Source organism: Sciurus carolinensis, chromosome 1 (genome assembly GCF_902686445.1).
Source record: "Sciurus carolinensis chromosome 1, mSciCar1.2, whole genome shotgun sequence".
In the NCBI taxonomy this organism is placed as follows: domain Eukaryota; kingdom Metazoa; phylum Chordata; class Mammalia; order Rodentia; family Sciuridae; genus Sciurus; species Sciurus carolinensis.
The window spans coordinates 95,124,693-95,149,491 of record NC_062213.1 but is presented as its reverse complement, the minus strand read 5'-3'; the positions used below and the strand labels follow the sequence as shown (position 1 = coordinate 95,149,491).

Sequence of the window (24,799 nt, the reverse complement as noted above, 5' to 3'; positions counted from 1 at the left end):
ACAGACCGGATTTCTTCTGTGCCTCCTAGGTGTATGAGAAGATGCTGACAAGCTGCAGAGTCCCCCCACTCTCAGTCTGAGCATCTGAGGCGGGGCCGCCCCCGGGACTCACTGGTGGATAGCTTGGAGGAATTTCCTCTGGTGTTTCCTGACTTTGGCGTGGTCAATCTTCTTTAGCAGCTTTGTGTGTTTATAGATTAGCCACGTTTCCCGAAGGACATTGGCTGCAGCATTCTTGATCTAAAGCAAAAGAAACAAAGCAGGCTGCTATCAGGTTAATTTTCCTAGGTTCACGTAATATGTTTTCATGTCTGTTGCTATCGTCTACCCCCTAAGAAAACATTTCTGCAGTGATCTATTTTCTTAATCAAGATCATGGAACTCTGAGAAAAAATGATTAAAATTCATCTCTTCTTAATCCTGTACTGGACACAATAGACTGGAGCTTGGAGTTGAGAGGCGTTTCTTTTTTCCTTCTTAATTATTTCAGTACTGCCTCTCGACTGCTGTTGCTGCTGCTATATTTAGACAGACCTGCCTTAGCAAGACCTTGAGGCCCAGGGTACCTTTGAATAGATAAATATATGCCATTGCATGCAGAGTGCCACATTCGACCTGAGATTTCCATTTAGTGTATGAGGTATCTTTCTTGTTTTCAGAGAGTAAACAGATTTCCTATCGGTTGGAGATTTTATAAGGCCTCTTTGAGGAAATGTCTTTCCCACCGATTGGAACTGTAGGTATCCCAAAGTCCATTGTTTCCTTTCCTAAATGGCCCAAACCATTTAAACGGCAATTTTACATGTAAATGTCATTGGCAGAAAACGGAAATAATTTTAAAGCAATATCTGAAAGTCAGTGAAGATATTTAGGTGTGAAACGGGAGCTGCCTCCTTCCAAGACTGGCTCCTTCACAGTGCTCTGCAGTCACACGTTTCCACATATGACGCTGTCATCGGTTGACATGGAAACCACTGATATCACCCGGCTCACGACTGAACTGAGACATATCAATGGCATCCAGATGGCAGGGGACAAAGTTTTAATCCAAACACAGACATCTTCAGCAATTAGTAACAAGAGAAAGAGAAAACACCCCTTATTAAGCACAAGCTAAACAGATTTTTGATTAACCATATCCATTTTTGTCAGCCATGCAAATGGGCGTAGGTCCATGGGCCTGGGGCCTGGATGTGAGTAGGCTGGCCTACAAGAAAGTAGGTTACTAGCCAGAAAAGATTTTAATAAAATTGGAGAATACAGACCCGCTTCTTCAGACTGCCATCAACAGATGGGACGTTGTTAAGATACTGAGACGTGTGGGAAGCCTAGAAGACATTGTTTTGCAGCCTGATAACTTTTCTGTGTGTATGCTTCAAAAATTTATTACTAAGGCTGGATTATATTTTTCATTGGCGCTGAAGCGATGTTTTTAAAAGAACAGCTAAGTCTTCTCAGAAATGTCTAAGTGACATAAATATTGCTTTTTTTCTCCGTTCAGTAAAAATCCACAGTGGAAATAGTTTTAAATGATTTAATTGCCCACCTCTGGTGCTTTCTTGCCTGAAAGAGAACAGGTGATGGTGAGCAGAGACTAGAGACAGTGGGTGTCCAGGGAATGAGGGGAAAGCAGGAGAGGGTGGTCTCTGGGGCTCTGTTTAGGCTGGGGTAGACTCCTGGAAAAAGAGGTGGTACTGGAGGGAGGTCTTTCCCCCAGTACAGCACACATTACTGCTGTCCTTTTGTGGGAACAGGGGGCAGGGTATGATCTGATATGTGACATTTTAGTTTCCATAGGTTCTTGGCCTCTAAGGAAAGTCTCAAAAATAATCAGGAAGAAAAACCCTGCAATAGGAATATTACTCAGTCATAAATAAGAATGAAATTATGGCATTTGCTGGCAAATGGATGGAACTGGAGACTATCATGCAATGTGAAATAAGCCAATTCCAAAAAATCCAAAGGCCGAATGTTCTCTCTGATATGTAGATACTGATCCACAATAGCCTTGCGGGGGGTTGCGGGGAAGGGGGGAGTGGAGGTTCACTGGATTGGACAGTGGGGAGAAGGGAGGGGAGATGGGACTGGGAAAGACAGTAGAATGAATGGGAAATAACTTTCCTATGTTCATATATGAATACAGGACTAGTGTAACTCCACATCATGTACAACCACAAGAATGGGAAGTTATACTCCATGTATGTAGAATACGTCAAAATACACTGTACTGTCATGTAAAACTAAAAAGAACAAAAAATAAAAACCTGCCATAGCCTTTACAAGAATCAGCAGACTCCAGGGACTCAAGTTGCCTCTTTGGAACACTAATAGAGCTACAGAATGCCAAAGTTGACAGGTCTGCAGTGTTGACAATGGTCTGCAGTGTTGGTGTGGAACAATTGAAATGGGAAAGCCTGCAGGTTCCACCAATTATTGAGCAGTTTAGGAGCAAATGCTTAATTGTCCAAAAGATGAGCTACACACAGGAATTACTCAGACCTGTGCTGGGCACCTGACAAACCTTACCTTAAGGGTTGCTAAGAGGCCCAAATGAGGCAATGCTGCTGTTGCTAATATTACCAAGGACAAAAGCTAGTGTTTGTCAGGTGCCCAGCACAGGTCTGAGTAATTCCGATGCATAAACTCACTGCATCCTCACAACCACCCTATCTGGCAGGGACTAGTATCATCCCCATTTTATAGATAAAGAAATTAATGCCATTGGGCAAAGTGGTGAATGCCTGTAATCCTAGCGGCTTGGAAGGCTGAGGCAGGAGGATGATAAGTTCAAAGCCAGCCTCAACAACTTAGTGAGTCCCTGTCTCAAAATAAAATAAATTGTTTAAAAAAGATGGGAATGTGGCTCAGAGGTTAAATGTCCCTGGGTTCAATTCCAGGTACAAAAACCAAAATAAAATCTGATGCCAGGTATGGTGGCACACATCTGTAATCCCAGTGACTTGAGAGGCTGAGGCAGGAGGATCACAAGTTTGAGGCCAGTCTCAGCAACTTAGCAAAGTCCTAAAGCCCTAAGCTACTTAGACCTTGTCTCAAATTTTTTAAAAAAGGGTTGGGGTTGGGGCTGTAGCTCAGTAGTAAAGCTCCCCTGGGTTCAATCCAATCCCCAGTACCAAAAAAAAAAAAAAAAGACTAAGACCATAAAGTTATCAATGGCAAATGAAGTCAATGTGGACTTGCGTGATATATAAAGTGCCAATAGATATTAGTTATGATTATCTAACTCAACTGCCGCACCCCACACACACTTAAAATAGAAGGAAACTGCTTCAGAGATGGGATGGGAGGCCAGATTCACCCATCTAGCTCGAGTCAAAGCAAGAACCAGGTCCAAGAGATGCATAAGGTTTTCATGTGGTCTGAGGGAAGACCTGACTGGATTGCATCATTACACAAAAGAAATTATTTCCTGTTTCCTGGGATCAAGGAATTGGAAAGGACGTTAGTTTGGTTTTTGTTTAATTTAATCATTGTGGCCCTCACTGAGCAACACAGCAGAATGTAGAGTCTGGGTCCTGCACTTAACTTCATCCCAAATTAAGGCACAGTAATCACAGAGCAGCCACGCGGCTAAGCGGTCACGTCATCTCTATGGGTTTGAACAGGAGGCCCCTGCGTATTCAGGAAAGTGATGTTAAATGCAAGCCCTTGTGCTGACTGAAATTAATTGCCAGCAAACAGCCTGGCACAGATCTAAGTAGATCAATATCTGTAAGAGAAAAAGAAATAGGCTTTTAACTGCAGTATGCTTTTCCAGGTAGACAGCAGATGCTAGTGTGAGCAGGTCTCTCTCCAATTCACCTGTCTGATTGCTCTGAGCATTATCTGGGTGGAGAGCAGGTAAGGGCTTGTGCCCCTCTTGGGACATGCTGAGCCTCCACAGGGCTCCAAACATCCTTCCCTGATGTCAGCTTGGGTACCCTGGGGGTTCTCACGGAGGACAGGGACTTCAGACCCAAAAGATGTTCCCAGGATGTAGGGAGCATGGTGGGAAGCCCAGGGCTCGAGAGGAAGTAGCAAATTAGCTAGGATTGTGTAAAGCTGGTCATGATCGGATGGGTTTGGATGGGTTCGGGGATGGCAGGGTGAGGAACTTCCATGCTTGGAAAGCCATCTATCTGGTTTTCAACCCCCTAAGCACATAGGCTGTTTTTCTTGAGCCCATATGTTCTCTAACCCCAAAATTGATGCTTTCATTCTGGTTGGGGATTGATCCATGAGTTCCACACTTCAGGAAGAATTTAAGATTAGTGGGACTGGGTAAAAAAAGTGGTCCAACTAAGATCTTGCAAATGACAGTGACAGCTAACATTTACTGAGCAATTACTATGTACCAGACTTTGTGCTAAACACTGGTATCTGCACTGTTTCACTGACCTCCCCAGAAAGACTCAACAAGTAGATGGGCTTATTAGCTCTACCTTGGATCCATTACTGAACTCTCTGATACTCTCTGAGACTTTCCTTATTCATTCCTTCAAGGAACATGGAATGAGCAGCTACAATGGGCCAGATAGGAAGTGAGAATACTGCTATGAACCAATCAGTAACATTCTAACCTTTGTGGAATTTATAATCCCATGGAGGAGACAGTATGCAATTTGTAACATAGTAGCAGATAATAAATGCTTCAAAGAAAAATAAAACAGTGTCCCCAGGAGCTGCAGTGTTGCCATTTCTATTGATCTGTGAAATGGGTTTATTGTGTTGATTTAATGAGAACAGACTTACAATATTAAGCACAGAGCCTGAGCCTGGTTACAATGCACCTCAACACATGGTTGCTTTATTAATATTCTCCCTCCAATAAATGTCAACTTCTTTCCCTTTCATCTCTGCAACCCCTAACAAAAGAAATACAACAGAATACATGTCTGTTTCCTGAGCTCTTGGCCACACCATTCCATGTCACAGGATTGCTTGGGCCACCTCTCTGCCAAGGTAATCTGCCACTTGTATCCCAGAGGGGCTGTGGGTTGTAGGAAAAACACACAGAGCAGAATTACCAGGGGGATCAAAGGAGCCCCCTTCTTGTGTACCCCCATGTCCCTAGAAGCCACAGAGAGCCCTGGGAGAATAATTCCAAGAGTCCCACTGGTGGACCTGCAGGAAGAAATCACTAGCATGTCCATCATGCAGCCAGGAACTTCCTAGGAAGAGTGTCTTATAGTCTCAAGGAGTTACAGAGGGTAACCCAAGCTAACTGATCAATGGTCAGTATCACTACGAGAAAGCCTGCCAGCCCTGCCTCCACACACTTGATTGGAGATGTCCATTACACACAGGACTGTAAAGGGGCCTCCCCCTCTTCCTCATCTGCTGAGCCCACTGTTCCCTCATTGTCACCCCCACAGATTTCCTGCTGGCTTCCGAGGCTGCCCTCTCTTTCATCACCCTGCCTCACCTCCTCCTTCCTCCCCGCTTCTATTCCACACCCCTTGCCTCACCGGGAGGGAGTAGGGCTCCACCTCCGTGACTGACAGGAAATTGGAGGGGTGGGGGAAGAGGTGGAGAGGAGATAAATTTCTGTGGTTCAAAGTTGGAGTTTGACACTCTCCCCATAGCAACCTGGTAATGAATGGTGGATCATTTCATAATACTGTTAATGTGGTACTTAGCTAGTTTGGAGTTAAACTGGTTTTCTCTCCAGCCTGTCTGGGACCCTAACACTATGTGACTGTCCTGGAAAACCTGTTGGGTTATGGATGGAGAGCAGTTGCCCTCCTGAGAATAAACTGGATCCGAGATAGGCTCCAGCTAGCTGCATATGGCTTAGGCATCCCCTGTCCCCTCTCCCCGGTCTGGAACTGAATGTTCTCATCTGGGTTGGACCCGATCATGCCCAAGGATCCTTCCAACTCCACCACACAATGTTTCTGCAACTGCTGTTAAAGATACACTGTGCCCCATCTGTCTGGGACAGAACCTTTGTGGGTGATACAATTTGCAATCCTCTTTTGAGAAGAATTAGCATCCCTGATAACTGTTTAATTGATTAACTAATGAATTTTAAAGTCATTAAGACTTATTCTGGGAATCTATGCATAGGCCCAAATAGCTGTGGGTTATCCATCTAGGGTCCTTTAGCCAGTCTTCCTATATTTGGTATAACAATGATGACCATTGTTTTTTCCTATTTAAAAAAAAAAAAAGAAAAAAAAAAAACCTTACTGAGTAAATCTTTGAATTAGCCTGCTGAAAAACTTTTTTCCTAGCAAGACTATGATACAAATTTGACTCAGATCTGTAATTAAAGTTTTCTTTCTTACTGTTGGGTGGATAGTTGGGGGCTACCAAAGGTGTTTGAGAGGGTGGTGGTGTGTTCAGAGCTCAAGCACAGTCTGAGATCCACGGGAAGCAAAGTGCAGGATAACTGTGGTAAAGGAGGCCCAACTGAGGAGAGATGGTAGCAAGCTCTTGTGATAGCACAAGACTGGAAAGGCAGCAGAGTTAAGGATGGGGTCAGGGGCCCTGGAGAGGACACTGTGCACAAACAGTTACAGCAAGGTCAAATCAGGCTTGGAAACTGTTTAGTCCTCTGGTGGGGTCCAGGGTACTGAGAAGTCAGCGCTGGCTCAAGGTCTTCAGGTCTGGACCCTGGAGGAATAGCTATGTCATTCACAGATCAGGGAGGTCAGTGGGAGAAACAGAGTTTAGGGAAGTCATGGGTTTGGTTTTACTCATGGATTTTGTAGGAGGTGAACTTGGATGAGGTCTTTGGGGCAAGGAACCCTTCAGCAAGGAGAAGGAGGGGTAATCCTGAACCAATCACACACACCATGAAGTAGGTCCATCCCCTGGTCTGAGTGAAGAGTCTCAGCAGATACACAGGAATCTCCCATCCATGGCACCTCTGAAGCCAAGAGTGTTCATGGCATCCCACCCTGCCATGTTCTCTGAGGGCAGTAGTCACTGGAAGTTAAGCATAAAGGGAAAGGACTCCCTCTTACCCATCTTGGTGTACCCAGAGACACCAAGAGAGCACACCAGGGAGTGACCTCTGTGATGTGTGTTCATTACATAAAACAAAGATGGTGACGAGGAGGAGCACTGAGGGGGAGAATGGATGGGGCTCTAGGACCACCACAGTCTCTCTGAGTGTCATTTACTTATATATTACCTAGTAGCCCAGAAGTTAGCATTAGTTGTAATTATAGAATAACTGACAGTGACACTGGTAAGTCAGTGTGGGAAGAGCTCATCGCATTAAATACAGAAATGACGCTGCCACCAGGCTTGATGAGTTAGTTACACAAGTGAAAGAAGAGAAAAGTCATGGGATACAGGAAAACCAGAAATGAGTTCTTCCCCTGTGCTCTAAGACCTCTTCACATCCCCAAAAATAAGCCAGTGAAAATAGTGCTGCTCTAATAGTAGACAGGGGGGATGAATTAACACCAGAGAAATTAGAGCATTTTTATGATTCATAGATAATTCCATCTTTTCTTATGCTTAGATGTTTGGAGAATTAAGGTCACATATACTTTTAAGGGATTTTGCTTTTATCTGTTAAATCTACTAATTGTCTACTCCTAAGAGGTTTGCAATATGTCACTATCAGCTCCTTCCACACTGGATCTTTCCCTAAGAATTCACTGAGATCTTACATATGGGCTGAATCTAGAATCTCTTTGACCCATGAACCACTCCAGCTGAATACAAAGGCCATTTGGAGAGGACCAAGGATAGGCCAGGATCCCCAGGGAAAGAAAGATGGGCTTGTTTAGTAGGCAGGTTGAAATGAGCTCAAACCAGAGTAGGCCAGGGATGCCTCCCGCTTCATTTCAGTTAAGGTTATGTGAAAGAACTTCTGGAAGTCCCAGTCCTGCCAGCTTTGAAAATCTCTCTGTACGAATCCTCCCTTTTGTGTTGTTTATTTCTCTAGGAAAAAGATATTAGCTATTAAAGGGACATTTCAACAGATTTAAGTGTTCTCAGAAAAGTAAAATGTTATTCGATTAAGAAGGTACCTTGCACTCATGAATGAGCAATAAATATTTGAGGATTTGATTTTCAGTCCTACTTTTCAAAAAGCAAGTGGACTTGAAGAGGGTTTTAGAGAATTATTTTTGAAAGATTGAAATTAGCAACCACAACCTCATCTCCTTCCACAATTATATTGCAGAAAAAAAATTTGTTTATTTTCCTGGCATATGAGAGAGCTGATTTTCCTTGGCTTTATTTTCCTCTAGTGTCTTATTTAGTGGGTGAAAAATGGAGAGGACAAAGGAATAACATGAAATACAAAGTATGTTCTCGGTTTGAGAAAGCAAATCAGAATATAACAGAGAGACTGTTAACATCTCTGCTCCTAGGTAAATAATTTCTGAGAAGGTTTTGGAGGTAAAAATCTCCCTCCCCTCACTCCTCTATGTGGTTTCAATACAGTGAAACGTCGGGATAATAGAAGCAAGTATTTTTGCATTTAGTTGTTCTAATGACATTAGAAATTTCCTCGGCATCAAGCATGTCTTTGGCATGTGTATCACAGGGGGGCTGAAGAAGAGGGACTTGCTCATAGGGGTCCATGTGAAACCCAGCAGGTCTTACAATGGTGACCGCATCAATGGCTGCCATCTTAATGCATCAAATAACGTTCTCTTTTGTACAGCTTGGTAGCTCAGGGCAGTGAGGTACTTCCAACGACCGTTTGTATGTCAACAATACAGAGATATTTGCTTGTCCCTGTTCCTTTTAACATCTGTGCTGGCTCTTTAAAGAATCCAATAAATGTAATCAAAGACCAAACAATCGAACGCCATAAATAATTCTGCTAAGAAACTGGAGAGGCCTTGGCAACCGCACATTCTCCCGGTGCCTTCTGGAAGAGCCCACTCTGCTCTGTCATTCTCCCGCTCTCTCTTTTTGTTCTCCCTTCCTGCCTTTGTCTCTATTTCTAACACATTTTTTTAATGCTTTGCAACATTAATCACTGAATATTTTCTCTAGCTTTCAAAAATCTCAAACTGATATGTGGGATTGCTCATGGATCCCTTACCCCACTGGAGTCCTAAATGAGACAGAGTTACTAGGGAGGCGGAGACCCCGGCACAGGATTTTGGTTCTCTCTGGTCTCAGGAAGAGGAGAGTCTTGCAGGAAATCATCTTCCTGACCTTGGTTCAGGCTGCAGTTCTAACGAATCTTCCATAAAAGCTGTCATTAAATAAACAGCTCCTGCCTAGCTCATTTGGCCCGCTGTTATCCTGGAAGGCTCATTTCTGTCTCTTCTAAATGAGCCTTCTCTTCTCTCACAATTCAGTGGGGTGTCAGATTTTAGCAGCTAAATGAGCTCCCCATTTCTGCATATTTTCAGTTTTTCATCCTCCTTAACCACATTCATAAGGGTGCAAGTGAGAAACATTATCTGGAAAACCCAAAAGGGGAAAATTGGATCATGACGTTTTGATGAACAATATTTAGGAACATGGGCTCTACTGGAATGATCATTTTAAGTGATTTTTTTATAAAAAGGATTTGATTTAGATACATTTTCAATATAGTTTCAAGATTCTCTACTTCCCTTCCTAATGAGAATCATGAAAATATTTGAGCACAAACAAAAACATCATGCTGGGTGATTTATTTGGCACCATTAGGCAAGGGGGCGGGTTATATCATTGTATGCTATTGATCTAATTATCAGGAAAATTATTTGGTTGCCTGAGCCATGCACAGTGGTTTAATGGAAGACAGGAGCCTGGTGTGTTCAGACATTGTGTCCACTGTGTGGAAGTTGTTTGTCTGTGCCTGGAGCTCCCTCAAGACTCCATTTAAAAGTGTGGCCCTAATCCATACCATGTGACTATCTTCTTTTGAATTGGCTTCCACTTTGGTTATTAAGTTCCCCATGAAGACATGGAGGAGTGACATCTTACCCGTTTGGTTAGCTGAGTATCCATCATGAAGTTGTGAACGTGTTTCTCTGCTTTGGTGAGTTCCAGCTTTCGAGCCACCACAGCCACCACGAGAGCAGTGCAGCCTGCACCCTGTGGGAGGACATCAAGAGGACCAGGGGGAGACAGCATATCATTCAGAGACAAGGTGCAAGACTCTGCCCACTCAAGTTCTCTGACTGGACAAGACCCAGTCACCCATACTGTCAAAACCTGTGGAGCCTTCAGGTCCCCACCCAAGAAGGAGTCTGTAGTGCCTCTTGGTTGGTGCTCTATATAGTTAACCCTTGGGAGATTGAGTTTTCCTAGAACTAGCCAGATCTTAATGGTGTATGGGGCTAAGGCTTTGGGGAATTAAACCAATGGATATTCACCAGGTCCCCTGCTAAGTTGTGCAGTGCAGCAGGAGACAGAAAGTTCAGTATACACAGGTGTTCTCTGCCTCCTGCATGTCCTAAGCCCACTACCATCTCTAATCCAGTGGGCCCAGAAGGAAAGAAGGCCACATGTAGACTGCAGTATGGAACAACACCATGGCTGAGAGTTTTCCTGAAGATAATCAAGTGCACAGTTAATACACTTTCCCAAAGATTGTCTCCCAGAGGGAACACTGGTTGGCACTCAATGATCATGTCTGCTCCACAGCTGAGTCTTTTTACCTGAAGGTGTAGGCTGTGACTCAGCACACAGATGGGTTCTTTCTTGCTTTCACCAAGAGGCTCATGAATTCACCATCGTGCCGAGGTTTAAAAGATGACAACACTTCTGCCTACAACCAGGATATAAGTGAACCTGCAGGAGACCCTTAGGATTTTCCAGAATAATGTTCCTAGTCTGCTCAGGTTGGAAGAGAGCATGGAAGAATGTGATCAGAAGAGCAGGGTTTTGCTGAGCCACAGAATGGCAGGGGCTCACTTCCTCTCTCCTAATCCTTTGGGTGCACACTTGACTGGGAAACAAGAGGAAAAAGGAAATGACCCATTCCAATGTACTCCAATGGGTTTTTTAATGTTCTTCCCTGTGCCTCTGAGTTGGCCTGCAAATACTGGGGGAGGGAGGGAGAAGATCATTAGCCCCCATTCTCTGGTTGGCCATGAAAGTCAACCCTGTCCTTGGCAAGAAAGGACTGTCCTCAAAGACAATCGCCTTCTCCCTGCACATTGGCATTGCCCTGACTGCCACTTATGTAAAGAGATGATGAATTTATCAAAGCCAAAATGTAATCCTCTAGATGCCAAATAGTAATCCCAGTTTCAACAGTAAAACACAGAGCCCAGTTTAGCAGATTGAGGTCCCTGGATTAAAGAAATCCATCAGTGACATTTTGCTTCATCAGGTCTAATCTAATGAAATGTGTGAGAAATGAACAAGAATATTTTTGGGGGGTGGGACTGGGGATTGAAACCAGGGATGCTCTATAAGCTACCTGTTTGGGGTTTTTTTGTTTGTTTGACACAGGGTCTCACTAAACTGACCAGGTTAGCCTTGAACTTAGGATCCTCTTGCCTCAGCCTCCTGAGTCACTGGGATTGTTGGTGTGTGCCACCGTGCCTAGCTAACAAGAATGCTGTTCAAAGGAATTGTAATCTGCCACAGAGTTGGGAGGGATGCCCACTGGCAGATCAGTTCCTGTTCTCTCCCTGGCTATCTCTCCTTTCCTATGGCTGACAGAGGCTGGCTCAAGTGGGGTGTCAGCATGGCTGGAGTTGATGATTTCTCCTACTTTCCTGCAAGGGTTTCCATTAAAGCAATCAAGTGTTTCTTGGTGCACTTGGTAGCTCACTTTTGAGCACAGCAAAGTGAAAAGAACTGAGTCTGTGTGAACTTCCCTTTTCTGACCTCCTTTTCCTCTTTTGTTCAGGGACAGCTGAGTTTTCTTGGCATCTGTGACTCGCAGGAGACTGTGCCCAATTTTCAGAGGCTATAGACAGTTGGGCAGCCTGGTCTGTAGCTGTAATCAATTTAGCCAGGCCTCCAAAAGCAAAAAATAGCTTAAAAGAAGATGTCCTGTAGGGAGGATATGTGTTCCCTTTCCCCTCAACCAGGCCCAGTATCATATCTTGCCTTTATGTGGAGTTCCAAAAGCACTTTGGGCCAAAAGCCCCAAAAGAGGGATATATCATAGTGTTAAAAATGGAACATCCGTTGGATAGGGTTCTCCCCGGGCTCTGTTCTCCTTCATCTCACTGGGTCCAGGCAAAATTATACTTAAATCATCCCTGAAAGCTGGGGGTACAACAGCCAAAGAAGAGTCTCCCTGCTTACCATGCCACTTTGGGAATTTCATCAAAACAATCTTCCACCATCTCAAATTCCCAGGGTCTCTTACAGAGTGCTCTGTGCTTCTTACCATGGTCCACAGCCTATCTGGTTGAATACAAGGACTTTCTAATAAGTCCTAGTGTTTTAACTAAAGAATTATCTGTCTTGAATGAGAAAGATGAATTTCTGCATAGAAGCAGGGAGGCAGACCAGATCACATTCCCCAATTTATTTCAACTAAAAAAGATGCCAAGAGGCTGGGAATGTAGCTCAGTTGGTAGAGTACTTGCCCAGCATGCATAAGACCCTGTGTTCAATCCCCAGCACCACCAAAACAACAGCAACCACAAAAAAAAAAAAAAAAAAAAAAAAAAAAAAAAAAGATGCCAAGACTCTCTTGAGGACATTTCTCTGAAGGGTGCTGCCTTCTTGAGCTCTAATCTCAACTTGAATAGATAGCAATGAATATTTGCAATTTTATTTTCTTTTAGATAATCCAATGTCTGGATGTAATTAAGGAGATCACCAATAATGATGCCGAACCTGATCATTTTCATTAAGAGGCAACCTTGTAAAGATGGAGTCAGATGCCAGCAGTCTTCAGAAAGTAAGTGATGGGCAGAGTAATGAGACCTAGGTTATTGGTCCACTCTGTGTGAATAGGGTAAAGGTGGGGGGATAGAAGAGCAAGAGAGGGGATGAGAAGAGAGGAGAAGGGAAGAGAAGGAGCAGAGGGAAGGGAGGAGGATGCAAGGAGAGATTGAGAATGAAACTGGAAACAAGTTGCGCCACATCCTAAACAGCAAGGGTCAGAAGATGAAAAGCGAGGAAGAGGAGGTCAGAAAATAAGAAAAAAAAGGATGGGCCGGTGGGAATGAGAGAGTCAGGAAGGAAGCAGGGAGCCTAAGACTTGAATCAGAACTGAATGGTCAGTTTTGACTTTTTAGAGGAAATAAAGGAAGTGCCATAGGACCCACCCCTCTCCCAGTCTAAGGATCACCTATCACCTTTGTTCCTTTTAGGATTATGGGCCTTTTGACTTCGATGAGCTTATCCATCTGTCAGGGCCATACTAGCCACCTGGGAGTATAATGAGACTGCAAGGCAGCTTGGCTTTATGAGATGAAAGGCCAAGGACCTGGTTAATTGTAGCATGTGAGAGCTCATGTGGTCCTACTGTGGAATGGTAATAGTGGCAGTAGACAGAGCTGGCATGTGAGGAGAGGACGGAGTAGGAAAGGACAGGTGAGAAGTTGCTGGCCTAACTTCCATGAGGTCAGACTGGGGGACAAATCCATGACTCAGTCTTTTACCTTCAGACGTGCCAAGACTTGAATCACAGTTGACATCAACTGGATTCCCTGAGTCTGTCCTGCTCAACTCCTGTTCCCACAGCAGGGGTGGGTAAGGCCCACTACCCACACAAGGTAGAACTTTCCAAGGTACATGGGTGAGCAGGGGGCAGAGTGAAGTGAAGAGAAAGGGTATCTGGCAGGGTAACATGCCTAAGTCATTGACAGATTCGGACCCAAATCTGGACCCTGACTCCTCCACACCAGTCCTCCTACTTCTTGTTTCCAAGAAACATTTCCAGCTGGAAAATCTTAGAAGCTGGAAAAACAAGTATCCCGAGGGGGAAAAGTATGAAGCGTTCTTAACTAAAGAAGCATAAAATAAAATAAAACATAAATGAAAGTGACAAATGGAGGAGGGAAGCCGGGAGGATCTACAGTTGGATTCTGTTGCTGCAACAGATTCCACGTAACAACTAAAATAACATCAACCAGTTTGAAACCAAGGTGTTTCGGCAGAGGCGCATCTAAAACTGACATTAAGCAGATGTCTCCCTGAGCCCTTTTGGTACTCCTCCCAAAATGACTCAATTTCTGCTACCTTCTATTTCATCATCCTTTCCTGTTGCAGTTCAAAGAGACATCTCTCATGAAGCCATCAGGGAAAAGCTCAGCATCCCTACAGACACACTGGGAGCTTTTGTCTATTTGTTCTTAACTCATGAAGGGTCCACAGAGGGCATCCAGCTTTAGGAAGTGGCTCTACTGAGACAAAGTTACCACCAAGCAGTTTTGGGGGTTCTATGGTCTCCCAAGATGACTGCAGAACCAAAAGCCCAAAGTTGCATTGTCATTTCCAATATTGGGTACTAAATATTGACAGCTTTCCCTCTCCTGCATTGTAGCTTATCCTGAAGATCTTGTATAGAAAGCTACTGGACTTTAATGTATCTGCATTTGTGGGTGAACAGTCTCAAACACATCAGGTCTGTGCCAGCAATGTCAAGTTGTCCAGACAATTATATACCCTGCCTAATGGTTGATAATTACACCGTTACTGGGTTTGCCAAGAGAAAACAATGATTAAGACCATTTACAGCCTGCACACACAAATCCTTCAATTTCCTTCCCGAGCAGGACTTGCCTTGGCCTTTGTGGTGTCCATGGCAACCAAACAGGAAGCCCTACCTCTAGTCAAGGCACTTGCAATAATAATCCAGAGATATACATCCTGTTGGGGGAAGGGGTCCTCAGCAATGCAAACCCCTCAAAGGAGTGACTCAGCTGGAAAGTCACATTGGATGGGAAAAAGCCACCAGGGTTCTATAGGCAGCAGGTGACGTTAATTTGGGTAAAAACGTTTGACAGAGCCAGGTGCAGTGGCACATGCTTGTAATTCCAGCTCCTAGGGAGGTTGAGGCAGGAGCATCACAAGTTTGAGGCTAGCCTTAGCATCTTAATGGAACCCTAACTCAAAATAAAAAATGAAAAGGCTGGAGGAATAGCTCAGTGGCAGAGCACCCCTGGGTTCAATTCCCAGTACCAAAGAAAACAAAAACCTGACAATGAATTAGGAAAACCTCCCTGTGTCTGTATTTTGAAAGGTACATATTCATGCAGTGGGGCTGTGAGAAAGAGAAGATGAAAGGCCTGTGCTGTATTTTAATTTGGGAGGGGAGTTTGGGTTTCTTCACCTGTTAGTTCTTTCCACTTTGACCTACCTCAATTCACAAGGAACACATACTTCCTTCCAGGGAGTGCAATGGACCCAGGCAGCAATAGAAGGTTTTGGAAGATAGAGCAGTCCACTGTAGACCACTCTCCAAGGAGAGGCAGGATTAGACCAGGGGTTCCTGAGTTTTCCTCTGCTCTTTGTCAGAAGAGAAGACAGGAGATTACAGAGTCAAGGAGCCAGGGAAACGGCATGGGTCAGCTTCTTGGATGCGGCACAGTTCCATGCTGAGAGGGAGAATGGCTGGTATTTAAAAATAATAGAGGCTCCCAGCAGGGTCCATCCACCTATTGGCGCCTGGCTCTGGCGGCTCTGCCAGAGAGCTGGGTCTGAGGCACAAAGCCCGTGCCCCAGGAGCAGCGCTCTGAAGGAAAGCTTCGGCCTTCAGGTGGCATTTCATTCCTTTCTGGTAGGAAGAATCTTTCCCTGGTTTCCTGGTGACAGTTGGAGCTGTGCCAGACAGACTCCTGCTAAACGATGGGAGGTGTTTGTTCCAAAGCCTTACACTTACCCATGATTTACCCCAGCCCCAGTGCTAAGCCTTTTGTCATTAATGGGTTTTTCAGGGCTGTCTGCTAATGTGGGCCTGCCCTGGATTAGAGTCAGGAAAGAGGAGAAAGCTGTGCCCACTGACCCAGGGCCTCCTCTGCTCCTAGTGACCTGAGGCTGGCTGCCCTGTCCATCACAATCAACCCCATGAGGCCACCAAGTTGAGCAGGCTAGGGAGCAGGGGCAGGCCCTGGTACAGGTGAGGAGTCAACTGGGACCCTGCAGGAAGAGCTGGGTTCTCCCTTCCTACTGCAGAAAGGAGTCACTGATCTCACAGGAAGAGGGTCTGTCATGTCTCCTAGGAGCAACCAGGGTGAGGAATGAGATTGGAGGGAGCTCTGACAGGAAGGATGTCACAGCAGCAGGAGCAGGTGCACAGCAAGGTGGCCCTGGGGAGAGCTGTAGTATCTAACTTGGAAGCCCTAAATGTCTAATCCATCCTTTTGCCCCCACAGCCACCCCAATGCCTCCTTGGCTTCCATGCGTACCTTCCTCTTCCAGTCCTGGTTTTCTCTTCTGAAAAGAGGGTCTCACCACTGACCTCTAGGATGGAGGTCAAAGGGCTGTGGCTGCCTGTCTTGCACCCAAAACACAGCAAAGCTATTGAGGGTTGGGACACGGAGGATGCTTCCAATGCTGACCAGGTGCATGGCTGCTCATTATTTACCAAGCACTTTCACATAAATTGTTTCATTTGGGCCTCACCACAAGCCAGTGAGGAGGACAGGCTGGCCCTCCATTTCCACCTTACACTGAAGAGTGCTGGGTTCAACAGGTGAGCCCCTGGTCCAGGGTCCACAGTGAGGGACCACAGTGCAAATTCAGATTCCCCCTTCTGACTTTCTCCCACACACCATGCTACAGTGGCCCCTGTGATGGGCCAGACCCATGTACCTCCAAGAGCACGTACGGGGGTGAGGCCAGCAAAGACTACTGGCCAGGAGAAATATGCCTTGTTCACCTGGGCATGGGGTGAGTCTTGCCAGGTGCCAGTGCTGGAAAGGATTTAGCATTCAGAGTCTAGTACCTCTATAATTTGCAAGCTGGCCCAGGGCCATGTGACCAAACCAGGGCCCAACCTGGTGGCCAACACAGTCTAGGACACAGGTCCCTTCAGACTAGTTCAGTGCATTCTGCCCAATCCCTGCTTCTGTGAATTCCAGCTAAAATTGATTTGAAATGGTGCCAAGGCCCGTGGGCCAGGAAGGAAGACAGTGAACTACAAGCTCTGATGCTCACTGGAGGCAAGTAGAAGGTCCAAGCAGTAGCCAGCTACCCACAGCCCATTCTGAGGTAGGCTATGAAGAGATCATGAACTGTCAGAAACCAGACTTCATTCCTACCTTAGCAAAGTAATTGGATAACTGAGAAACCACTGCAGATTGAACATCTGCCTTATTATGTGCAGGGGACATGCATGCAGGCCTGTTAACCAGCAGCTGCCCCCAACACACCCCAGTTTGAAAGGCCCCTCTGTGTTTTAGTAAAGGGTTTTGTTGTTTGGCACATTTTGAGGGTAGGGTCATGGGCAGAGGCAGGTACTCACCATGATGCCAGTAAGAAGACAGACACCTTTCCCACAGTAAGTGTGGGGCACCATGTCCCCATAACCAATGGAAAGGAATGTGATGGAGATGAGCCACATGGCACCCAGAAAGTTACTAGTTACGTCCTGCTGGTCATGGTACCTGCCAAAGGGAAGACAGGAGTTAGTCGATGTAACAGCCACGGCCAGGAGTAGAGGCTGTGCACGAACCTAGACAGGGGAAGGAAATGAGATATTTTGCTGAGGACACAGCAGTGAGGGCGACACACACAGAGCTCTTTGGGTGACCGAAGATGCTGCTGCTGAGACCACCTAGGTTCTGCCTGCAGCTACCCTGTCCTTCAGTTCCCCCCACACGCCACAAGCCGGGTCCCAGAGGCAAAATGTTTTGTCATGATTTGTACCACATCGTAGAAATCCTTTTAGTGTTGGTAGGATAGCTTTGGATGAAATCATGAAGTAATAAAATTTAAATTCTCCCCTCCAAACTGACAATCGAAATGTACGTGAATGTGATTAATCTGAAATCACAAGCTCTTGAACAGGCAAACTGTCAAAAAAAAAAAAAAATACTGAACACATAGTGATTTCCACTAAGAAAGCTGATGGATTCTAGGGCTGGCATCTCCCATATGTCTAGAGGGAGGCTGCAGTGGCCAGGGCTCCCCTCGACCTGCCTCTAGGAGGGGCTCCTGGGTACCTACAGAGGCACAGGCTCCCTGGCTGAGCTAGTCGGGTCTGGTGACTGCCCTGCTCTGGGAAGAACCAACTGGGAACATGCAACCACCATTTCCTCTGCTGGATGCCCATTCTACCTGCTGTTTTCCTCTACCTTCAGGGACTCTCAGCCCAGGAGAGGGTTTTGACGAGGATGCACACATTTACAGAAGGGCTCAATAAGTGGGTGGATGAGGCACCTTGGAGACAGAGGAGAGAGGTTAATGAACTTGACCCAAATACACAAGGGTTAATCAGAGAAAGTGCCCACTTTGGTTTGCATGTGTTGCCAAAAATTTAGGCGTTGCCACTATGACAGTATTAAGGGGTGGAGTCTTTAAGAGGTGATGAGGCCACGAGGGTTCCTCCTCTCCTGAATGGGATTAAGGCCCATAGGAAAGAGTTTTTGTGCAGTGGTCTGCTTCATGTGCCCTTCTGCCTTCTGCCATGTGATGACACTGCAGTGGTCCCCTCAGAGGATGCAGCAGCAAGGCACCATCTTGGAAGCAGAAGTGGCCCTCTCTAGACAACTGGCAACTGGTGAGGTAACTCACTGGTGCCTTGATTTCATACTTTTCATCCTCTAGAACTGTTAGAAATAAATTTCTGTTCTGTAGAGGTGACCCACTCAGTGGTATTGTATTATAACACTGCAGAGGAACAAGGCTTGAGTCCTCTAGGCAGGCCAGGGAAAGGGCACTCTGGCAGAGAGAAGACCCGGATGAAAGCCCTGTGCTCAACACAAAGGGCAGCATGGTGGTTCTTTTTCAAAATGCCCTCTGACAGGATCAGCTTGAATGGCACACAGCTGTCTGAGTTTTATCCTGTAGGGCCACTACTGCTCAGTAAAATCTCTCAGTCAACCATTTGGAGGCCACTGGATGGAGAAGTTGAGACAGGGCCAGGGAGACTAAACCAGCCCCTTGAATAGAGCAGAAAGCTATTTACGAACCTTAATCTACAGAATGTAGTTATCCAGGAGTCCAACATGAATTCACACCCATGAAGTTCTTGGGACAGGTCTGACATAAGCAGCATTAGCTACTGTCCCCAGAATTCTCTGTGCTCCACAGGGTCTGGCCCTGCTATTACAAGGGCTGATTTTCCTCTCCTGACAGCCGTAGGTCCAAGTTTATCTGGAAATGGGCCTGGATGGAGGTAGGAGTGCTACCAATCAGAAAGGAGGTGGAGGATGACCTCCACTGGGGAACATCAAGAGCACAATACAATGAATACCATTTTTGAGCACCTACTGTGTGCTTGACACTTCAAACACAAATGCTCTAATTCACACAACATCCTTTATTTTATAGGTAAGCAATCTGAAGCACAGAGATGCTGAGTGCCTTGTCCAAGGGCACACAGGAAGTAACTGAAACAAAACCCATGTTCCTTTTGCTGTTTCATTCAGCATCAGAGAGGCAAAAGTGTCTAGCATGTGTCTTGGGGAATGAGGAGGAAGTTTTAGTAAGAGGAAGGCACCTGAGATCCAGTAACAGGCAATAAAATGGCTTTGGAGACTGGTGTTCAGGTGTTGGGAGGCCTGGAAATCTAGGATCAGAAGTTTGAATTTGGTCTTAGAGGCCTTGGAAGCGATTCTAGGTTCCTTGGCAGAGGAATGACAAGATGACATGACTTGCTGGGAAGGATGGCCTGCAGGTGGCAAGCAGGACATTTGAAAAGCTGGAACATGGAGGAGAGATGGCCAAATGAGAAGCAGGTGTGCGAAGCTAGGAGGGAGATGGCAGACAGCAGCCTATCACCCACCCGAGCCTGCCCCTCCATTGCTAGTGAGCTGCCAGCCCCAACTTGAATCCTTGAACAGCAATGAGGGGGTGGCATTAGCCTTTACGTCACTGTCTGCACAAGGAGAGGGGTGTCTGATACTTCTGAAGACAGCTGAAGACCAGCCATCCCTATCCCCAAAGCACTGGGTGGCCTTACCCACCCCCTCCTCCCTGCCTCACTTGCTCCCCAGATTTGCTCTGTTCCTACCTTGAGGAACGCTGACTGACTGCTTTCAGTGGGTCTCGTTTCCCCAGGACTAGCCTGTGTCTGCTCCTCTAGCTATCCTTTAGAAGCATAGGCTGGGGGTGCCCAACCCTGACCACCAGGACTGAGCCTGCCCCTGTGTATCAGCCTGGTCCCAGTTATGACAGTCAGCTGCCTGCCCCATCCTGATCGCTTACCCTGCCAGGCACTCAGACCATGCAGTCCCCTAATCCCGCATGCTGGGAGGAGGGGGTGGCAGGCCCTGGCTTTCAAGCTGTGCTGGAAAATCAGGCTTTAGAATCTGTAATGCAGTAAGACTTTGGTGGTGGGGTGGAGGGTGTGGGGAGACACAGGAGGGAGAAGAGGCAGCCCATTCTACAAGCCAGCAACATATAAAGAATCACAGCCAGGGGCATCAGCTCATCAAAGGAATATGTTCTGGAAGAACAAGCTTTGGGTCAGGTCTGAGGATGCTGAGGCTCAGGTGGATTAGTAGTGAGGAGTGTCCACAGTCTTGGGTGTGGTTCTCCTGCAATCCAGTTCCAGCTCTGTGGCTGTCGGTAAGTAACTTAATCTCCCTGTGACTCACTTTCCTTATTTGCTGATGGGAAGATTAAGTAAAATAACCCATGAGCAATAGTAGCACAGAGCTTGGCCCAGAGGAAGGGCTCGTGGTGTGTCAGCTCTGAGTGCTGTGGTTGGGAGGGTTAGTTGTCAGTCTGAGAAATAATACACAGAAACAGGCAGGGGTCTGGATTAATAAGTGCTACAGGGAGAGGGCCCCCATGGGAGAATAGCAAAGTATTCATGGAGATGTCTTGAAGTTTAGACTGCAGAACTATTTGATCCAGGGACAAAAGAAATCTACTACAAGGTTATTGACAAAGAAGGGGCACGAGTCATTTGATATCTGAGAATGATTCTTCTAGCAGTGTCAGACCGATTAAAGAGGTCAGATAGGGGGAACTGCTAGAAGATTTGTAGATGCCCACAGAGAAGCAACAGAGAGCCTTGAATGCCCAGTCAGGAGAGCAGGATGGAATTCCTGGCCTATCTTCTGTGTATGTTATTGGTTTGCTGTGTGCATGGATCTCCACAGCCCTTTCTTTGTAAATCTTACAATTTAAATTAGTGTTCCCTGGCTGCTTGGGTGCCTTAGGGATCATGATCATCCTATTCATTCATACATGAGTGGACTCTGAGGCAAAGAGATTAGGTATTAAATATAAAGCAATAGATAATGTCTCTCTCTAAAGTGGATATATGATTTACTGCTCTTTTTTTTTTTGTAAATTTCCTTTAAGTTCTTATGGACTTCTTTTTTCTTCACCATATAAAATCCCATTGGTGCTAACTACGTGTGCTGGGGAGAGGAGAAGCAGATCTTGAGAATGTCATCCATCCATTGTCAAACTTCAATGATCTCTCCTCTGGTGGGGGCTGCAGAAGAGGTGAGATGAAGTGGACATGCCCCCTGCTGTCCCCTGGCTTGCAGCATCATTGTGGAGATAAGACATGCATGCAACTCACCAAGCAGGAAGTGATGAGCGAGAAAGCCGGGCTGGTGATTCAGGACTGTGGGAGTAGAGAGGAGGGAGAGAATGTTTCTAAACCTATTCACAATTTTAGAGTGGTTTACACATGTCACAAATTCACATACTAATCTCGTGCTATTTTTTGCAACAGAGAATTTTTTTTGGGGGGGGGGGAATGGTTCTACTTTTTTAAAGGGCTGAGGAGGAAAAGATGTAGTTTTTCTTTGAGCTTAAGAGTAATTGTTATAGTTATTCATTTATCTTTCAGGGAATGGACCATTTTTTCACTTTTTAATATTACAAAATAAAAAAGATACAAGCGACCATATGGCTGAGCAAAGATGGTGGATTAAACACATATGTATATTTCTGCTCCCTCAAATCCCTTGTAGATAAAGGCTTGGAGTCCCCTACTTTAAAAAATAAGCAAGAAACCAGGAATTCCCAGACATCCAAGGAAGTCTCTAACATTAAAGACACAGACCAAAGCAGTCAATTAACACAAACAAAGAAAAAGGACTCTGGATCAGATACAGTTCATTCACAGAGAGGGATTCTTAAGGGACAAAAATTCTATAATTAACATAAGAGAGATAAAATAAGACACTGGACCCATGAGACAAGAATGGAATGCTATACAAAGAAAAGTCTCCTTAGCAGGACTGGAAGATAAATTGAGTAAGTCTACCCAAAGGCAGAAAAAGATGGAGAGAGAATGAAAATGAGAACCAGGTATGAGAAAGTTACAGACACAGTCTACCCATTCAAATAATGGTAGTTCCAGAAAGAAAGATTTGACGGAAAAGGAAGGAGGTGGAGGAGAAAGAGGAAAGAAATAGTAATTAAAGAGATCATTCCAAAAATCCCCCAGAACTGAAAAGCATGAGTTTCTAAATCAAAAGCCCAAAGATCCTTTCAGACTTCCAGAAGAAGTGGGACGGGGAGAGAGATCAAACACAAAGAATCAGAAATTAGAATGACTCTGGACTCTTTCACTACAATACTGGAAGGTAGAGGGCTATGGAATAAAGTGTTCAAAATTCAGAAAGAAAATTATTTCCAAATCAGAATTTCAAACCAAGAAGACCAAAATTCTGAACTAGCCAAACCATTAGGTAAGTCAGAGGGCAGAATGAGAACATTTTTTGATATAGAAGGCTCTGGAAGATTTGCCTCCCACACATCCTTCCTCAGGAAGCCACAGCAGAGTAAGACTCACCCAGTCCAAGGAGTAAAGCAAGGAGGAAGAGGACATGGGATAAAGGAAGGATGTCCAGCAGCAGAGAGAAGGCTTAGGGCATTAGTGTGGGAGATCCTTGGGGGACAGCTATGCTCCAGGCGTGAAGGACAACCAGAGATGGAGCAGGCGAGAAGGCTATAATTCCAAGTAGACAAAACTAACAGAAAGCCTAATATCCCCAAACTTCCTGAGAAGAGATTTAAATAACTGCCAGAGTTTGGAGTCGAATTAGTGATAAATACACAGAAAACTAAGCAAATGAACAAACATGATAATTAACAACTCCAGAAAAAATAAAAAGTTGGGCAGAAAAGGAAAAGTTATCACATTTTACTACAAGGCTCAACTATGAATAGAGTCAAATTAGTGTTGACTGAGGGATGTAAACACTGATTACTGATTTAACCAAAATTAGGAAGTAATTATAAAAGGAGGATGGGGGAGTAGGGTGGGGAGAAGACAGGAAGAGTGGAAGGGGAGGAGAGGGAGCTAACTCTTTACCTTCCACCACGGGAAGCAACTGGCTAATGCCTAAAACCAATGTCTCAGAAGGCAGCAGTACTAGCACGGTATTTAGAGACATGGAGGTAAATACTAAAATTAATTAGCAAAAGGAGGTAAATTAGATGTCTCTGGAGAAGGATAAATGGGAAGAGCTGGTAGAAGACAGGAAATATTACAGAATGATTAACCATAAAGTCTATTCAGATATAGCCTTGAGAATATGAAACATAAAGCCAAACCAAAGAGGGGGGAATGGAAATACATGTAACATTTAGTTAAGTCATGAAACAGAAAAATAAAATAAGCATCCACAAACTCACCATGCCACCCCAACACCATGCCAGCATGTTCCCACAATTCCTGGTCCCCCACATCCCCCCAGATAATCATTTTTCTTGGATCTCATGGTTACCATTTGCTTTTCTTCATAATGCTTTCTCATAGGTATGATTGCCTAAATAATACATAATTTCATTTTCTATTTCTATTTCTGAACTTCATAAAAATGAAGTTATACTACGACAGTGTGGTAGGCAACTTCTAAATATTCCAATATCTCCCTCCCTTCTTGAGGTATTTACATTTTTTTTTGTGATCCCTTCCTTTTCAAAGTGGGCTGGACCTAGTAATTTGAACATGACAAAGTTAGGAACTTTCACTTCAGAAGGTTATATTAGGATGGTGGCTTCTGCCTCGGGTCATCTCTTACTGTTCTTTCTACAAGTCCCTGGGAGAAGCCACCAGCCATGTCTTCAGGCAAGCCGGAGGAGAGACCCACATAGCAAGGGACCACAGTCTGTCAACAAACACAAGTGAACTTGGAAGCAGATACTAAATCAAGCCTTGATGACCCTGGCTGACAGTCTGACTATAAACTCATAAGAGACCTTGAGCCATTCAATCATAACTCCTGACCCATAACAGTCAAGAGATAGCAAGTGTTTGTTTGCTTTAAGCTGCTAAGCTTTGGGGTGATTTGTTTTGCAGCAATAGATAACTATTACAATGAACTCTTGTGCTGGGGCTGTGGCTCAGTGGTAGAGCACTTGCCGAGCATGTGTGAGGCACTGGGTTTGATTCTCAGTACCGCATAAAAATAAATAAATAAAATGAAATCTTGTATTAATTTTTTCATTCCACATATATGTTGACATATGTGGCTATAGTGTATTTTCATTCCTGTACTATATTTCACCATATGAATATACCAAAACTTATTCATTCTTTCTTCTATTGAGGAATACTTGATTACTTTCTAGGTTTTTATTGAAATGGGCAGTATTGCTACAAACATTCCTAATCATGGTTCATTCATGGTATGAATTTCTCCAAGACAAATACCTACAAGTGAATTTGCTGATTTGTAGGGCATGTGCATATTTAACTTCATTTGGAAATGTCAAATTGTTTTGCAAGATGTCCATACCAATTACACATCCTCCAGCAGTGGATAAGAGTTCCTCTTTTTCCATATCCTTATTAGCATTTGCCATCATCTGGTTTTAATTTTTGATTACC

At 44.9% G+C, this 24,799-nt stretch overlaps 1 protein-coding gene across 4 annotated transcripts in view; it reads right to left on the bottom strand.

Annotated features, from left to right (window-relative positions):
• Positions 1–24,799, bottom strand: part of Kcnn3 (potassium calcium-activated channel subfamily N member 3) — a 159,495-nt gene that overhangs the window by 6,193 nt on the left and 128,503 nt on the right. For 3 of the 4 annotated variants that reach the window (XM_047558521.1, XM_047558528.1, XM_047558534.1), the window contains exons 4-6: positions 17,294–17,435; positions 9,895–10,005; positions 113–240 (exon numbers count right to left, since the gene is read on the bottom strand). In XM_047558521.1, the coding sequence (XP_047414477.1) occupies positions 113–240; positions 9,895–10,005; positions 17,294–17,435 (381 nt within the window). Of the gene's footprint in view, positions 1–112; positions 241–9,894; positions 10,006–17,293; positions 17,436–21,532; positions 21,578–24,799 lie in introns of all 4 variants that reach the window. The other variant, XM_047558544.1, reaches the window with a different exon arrangement.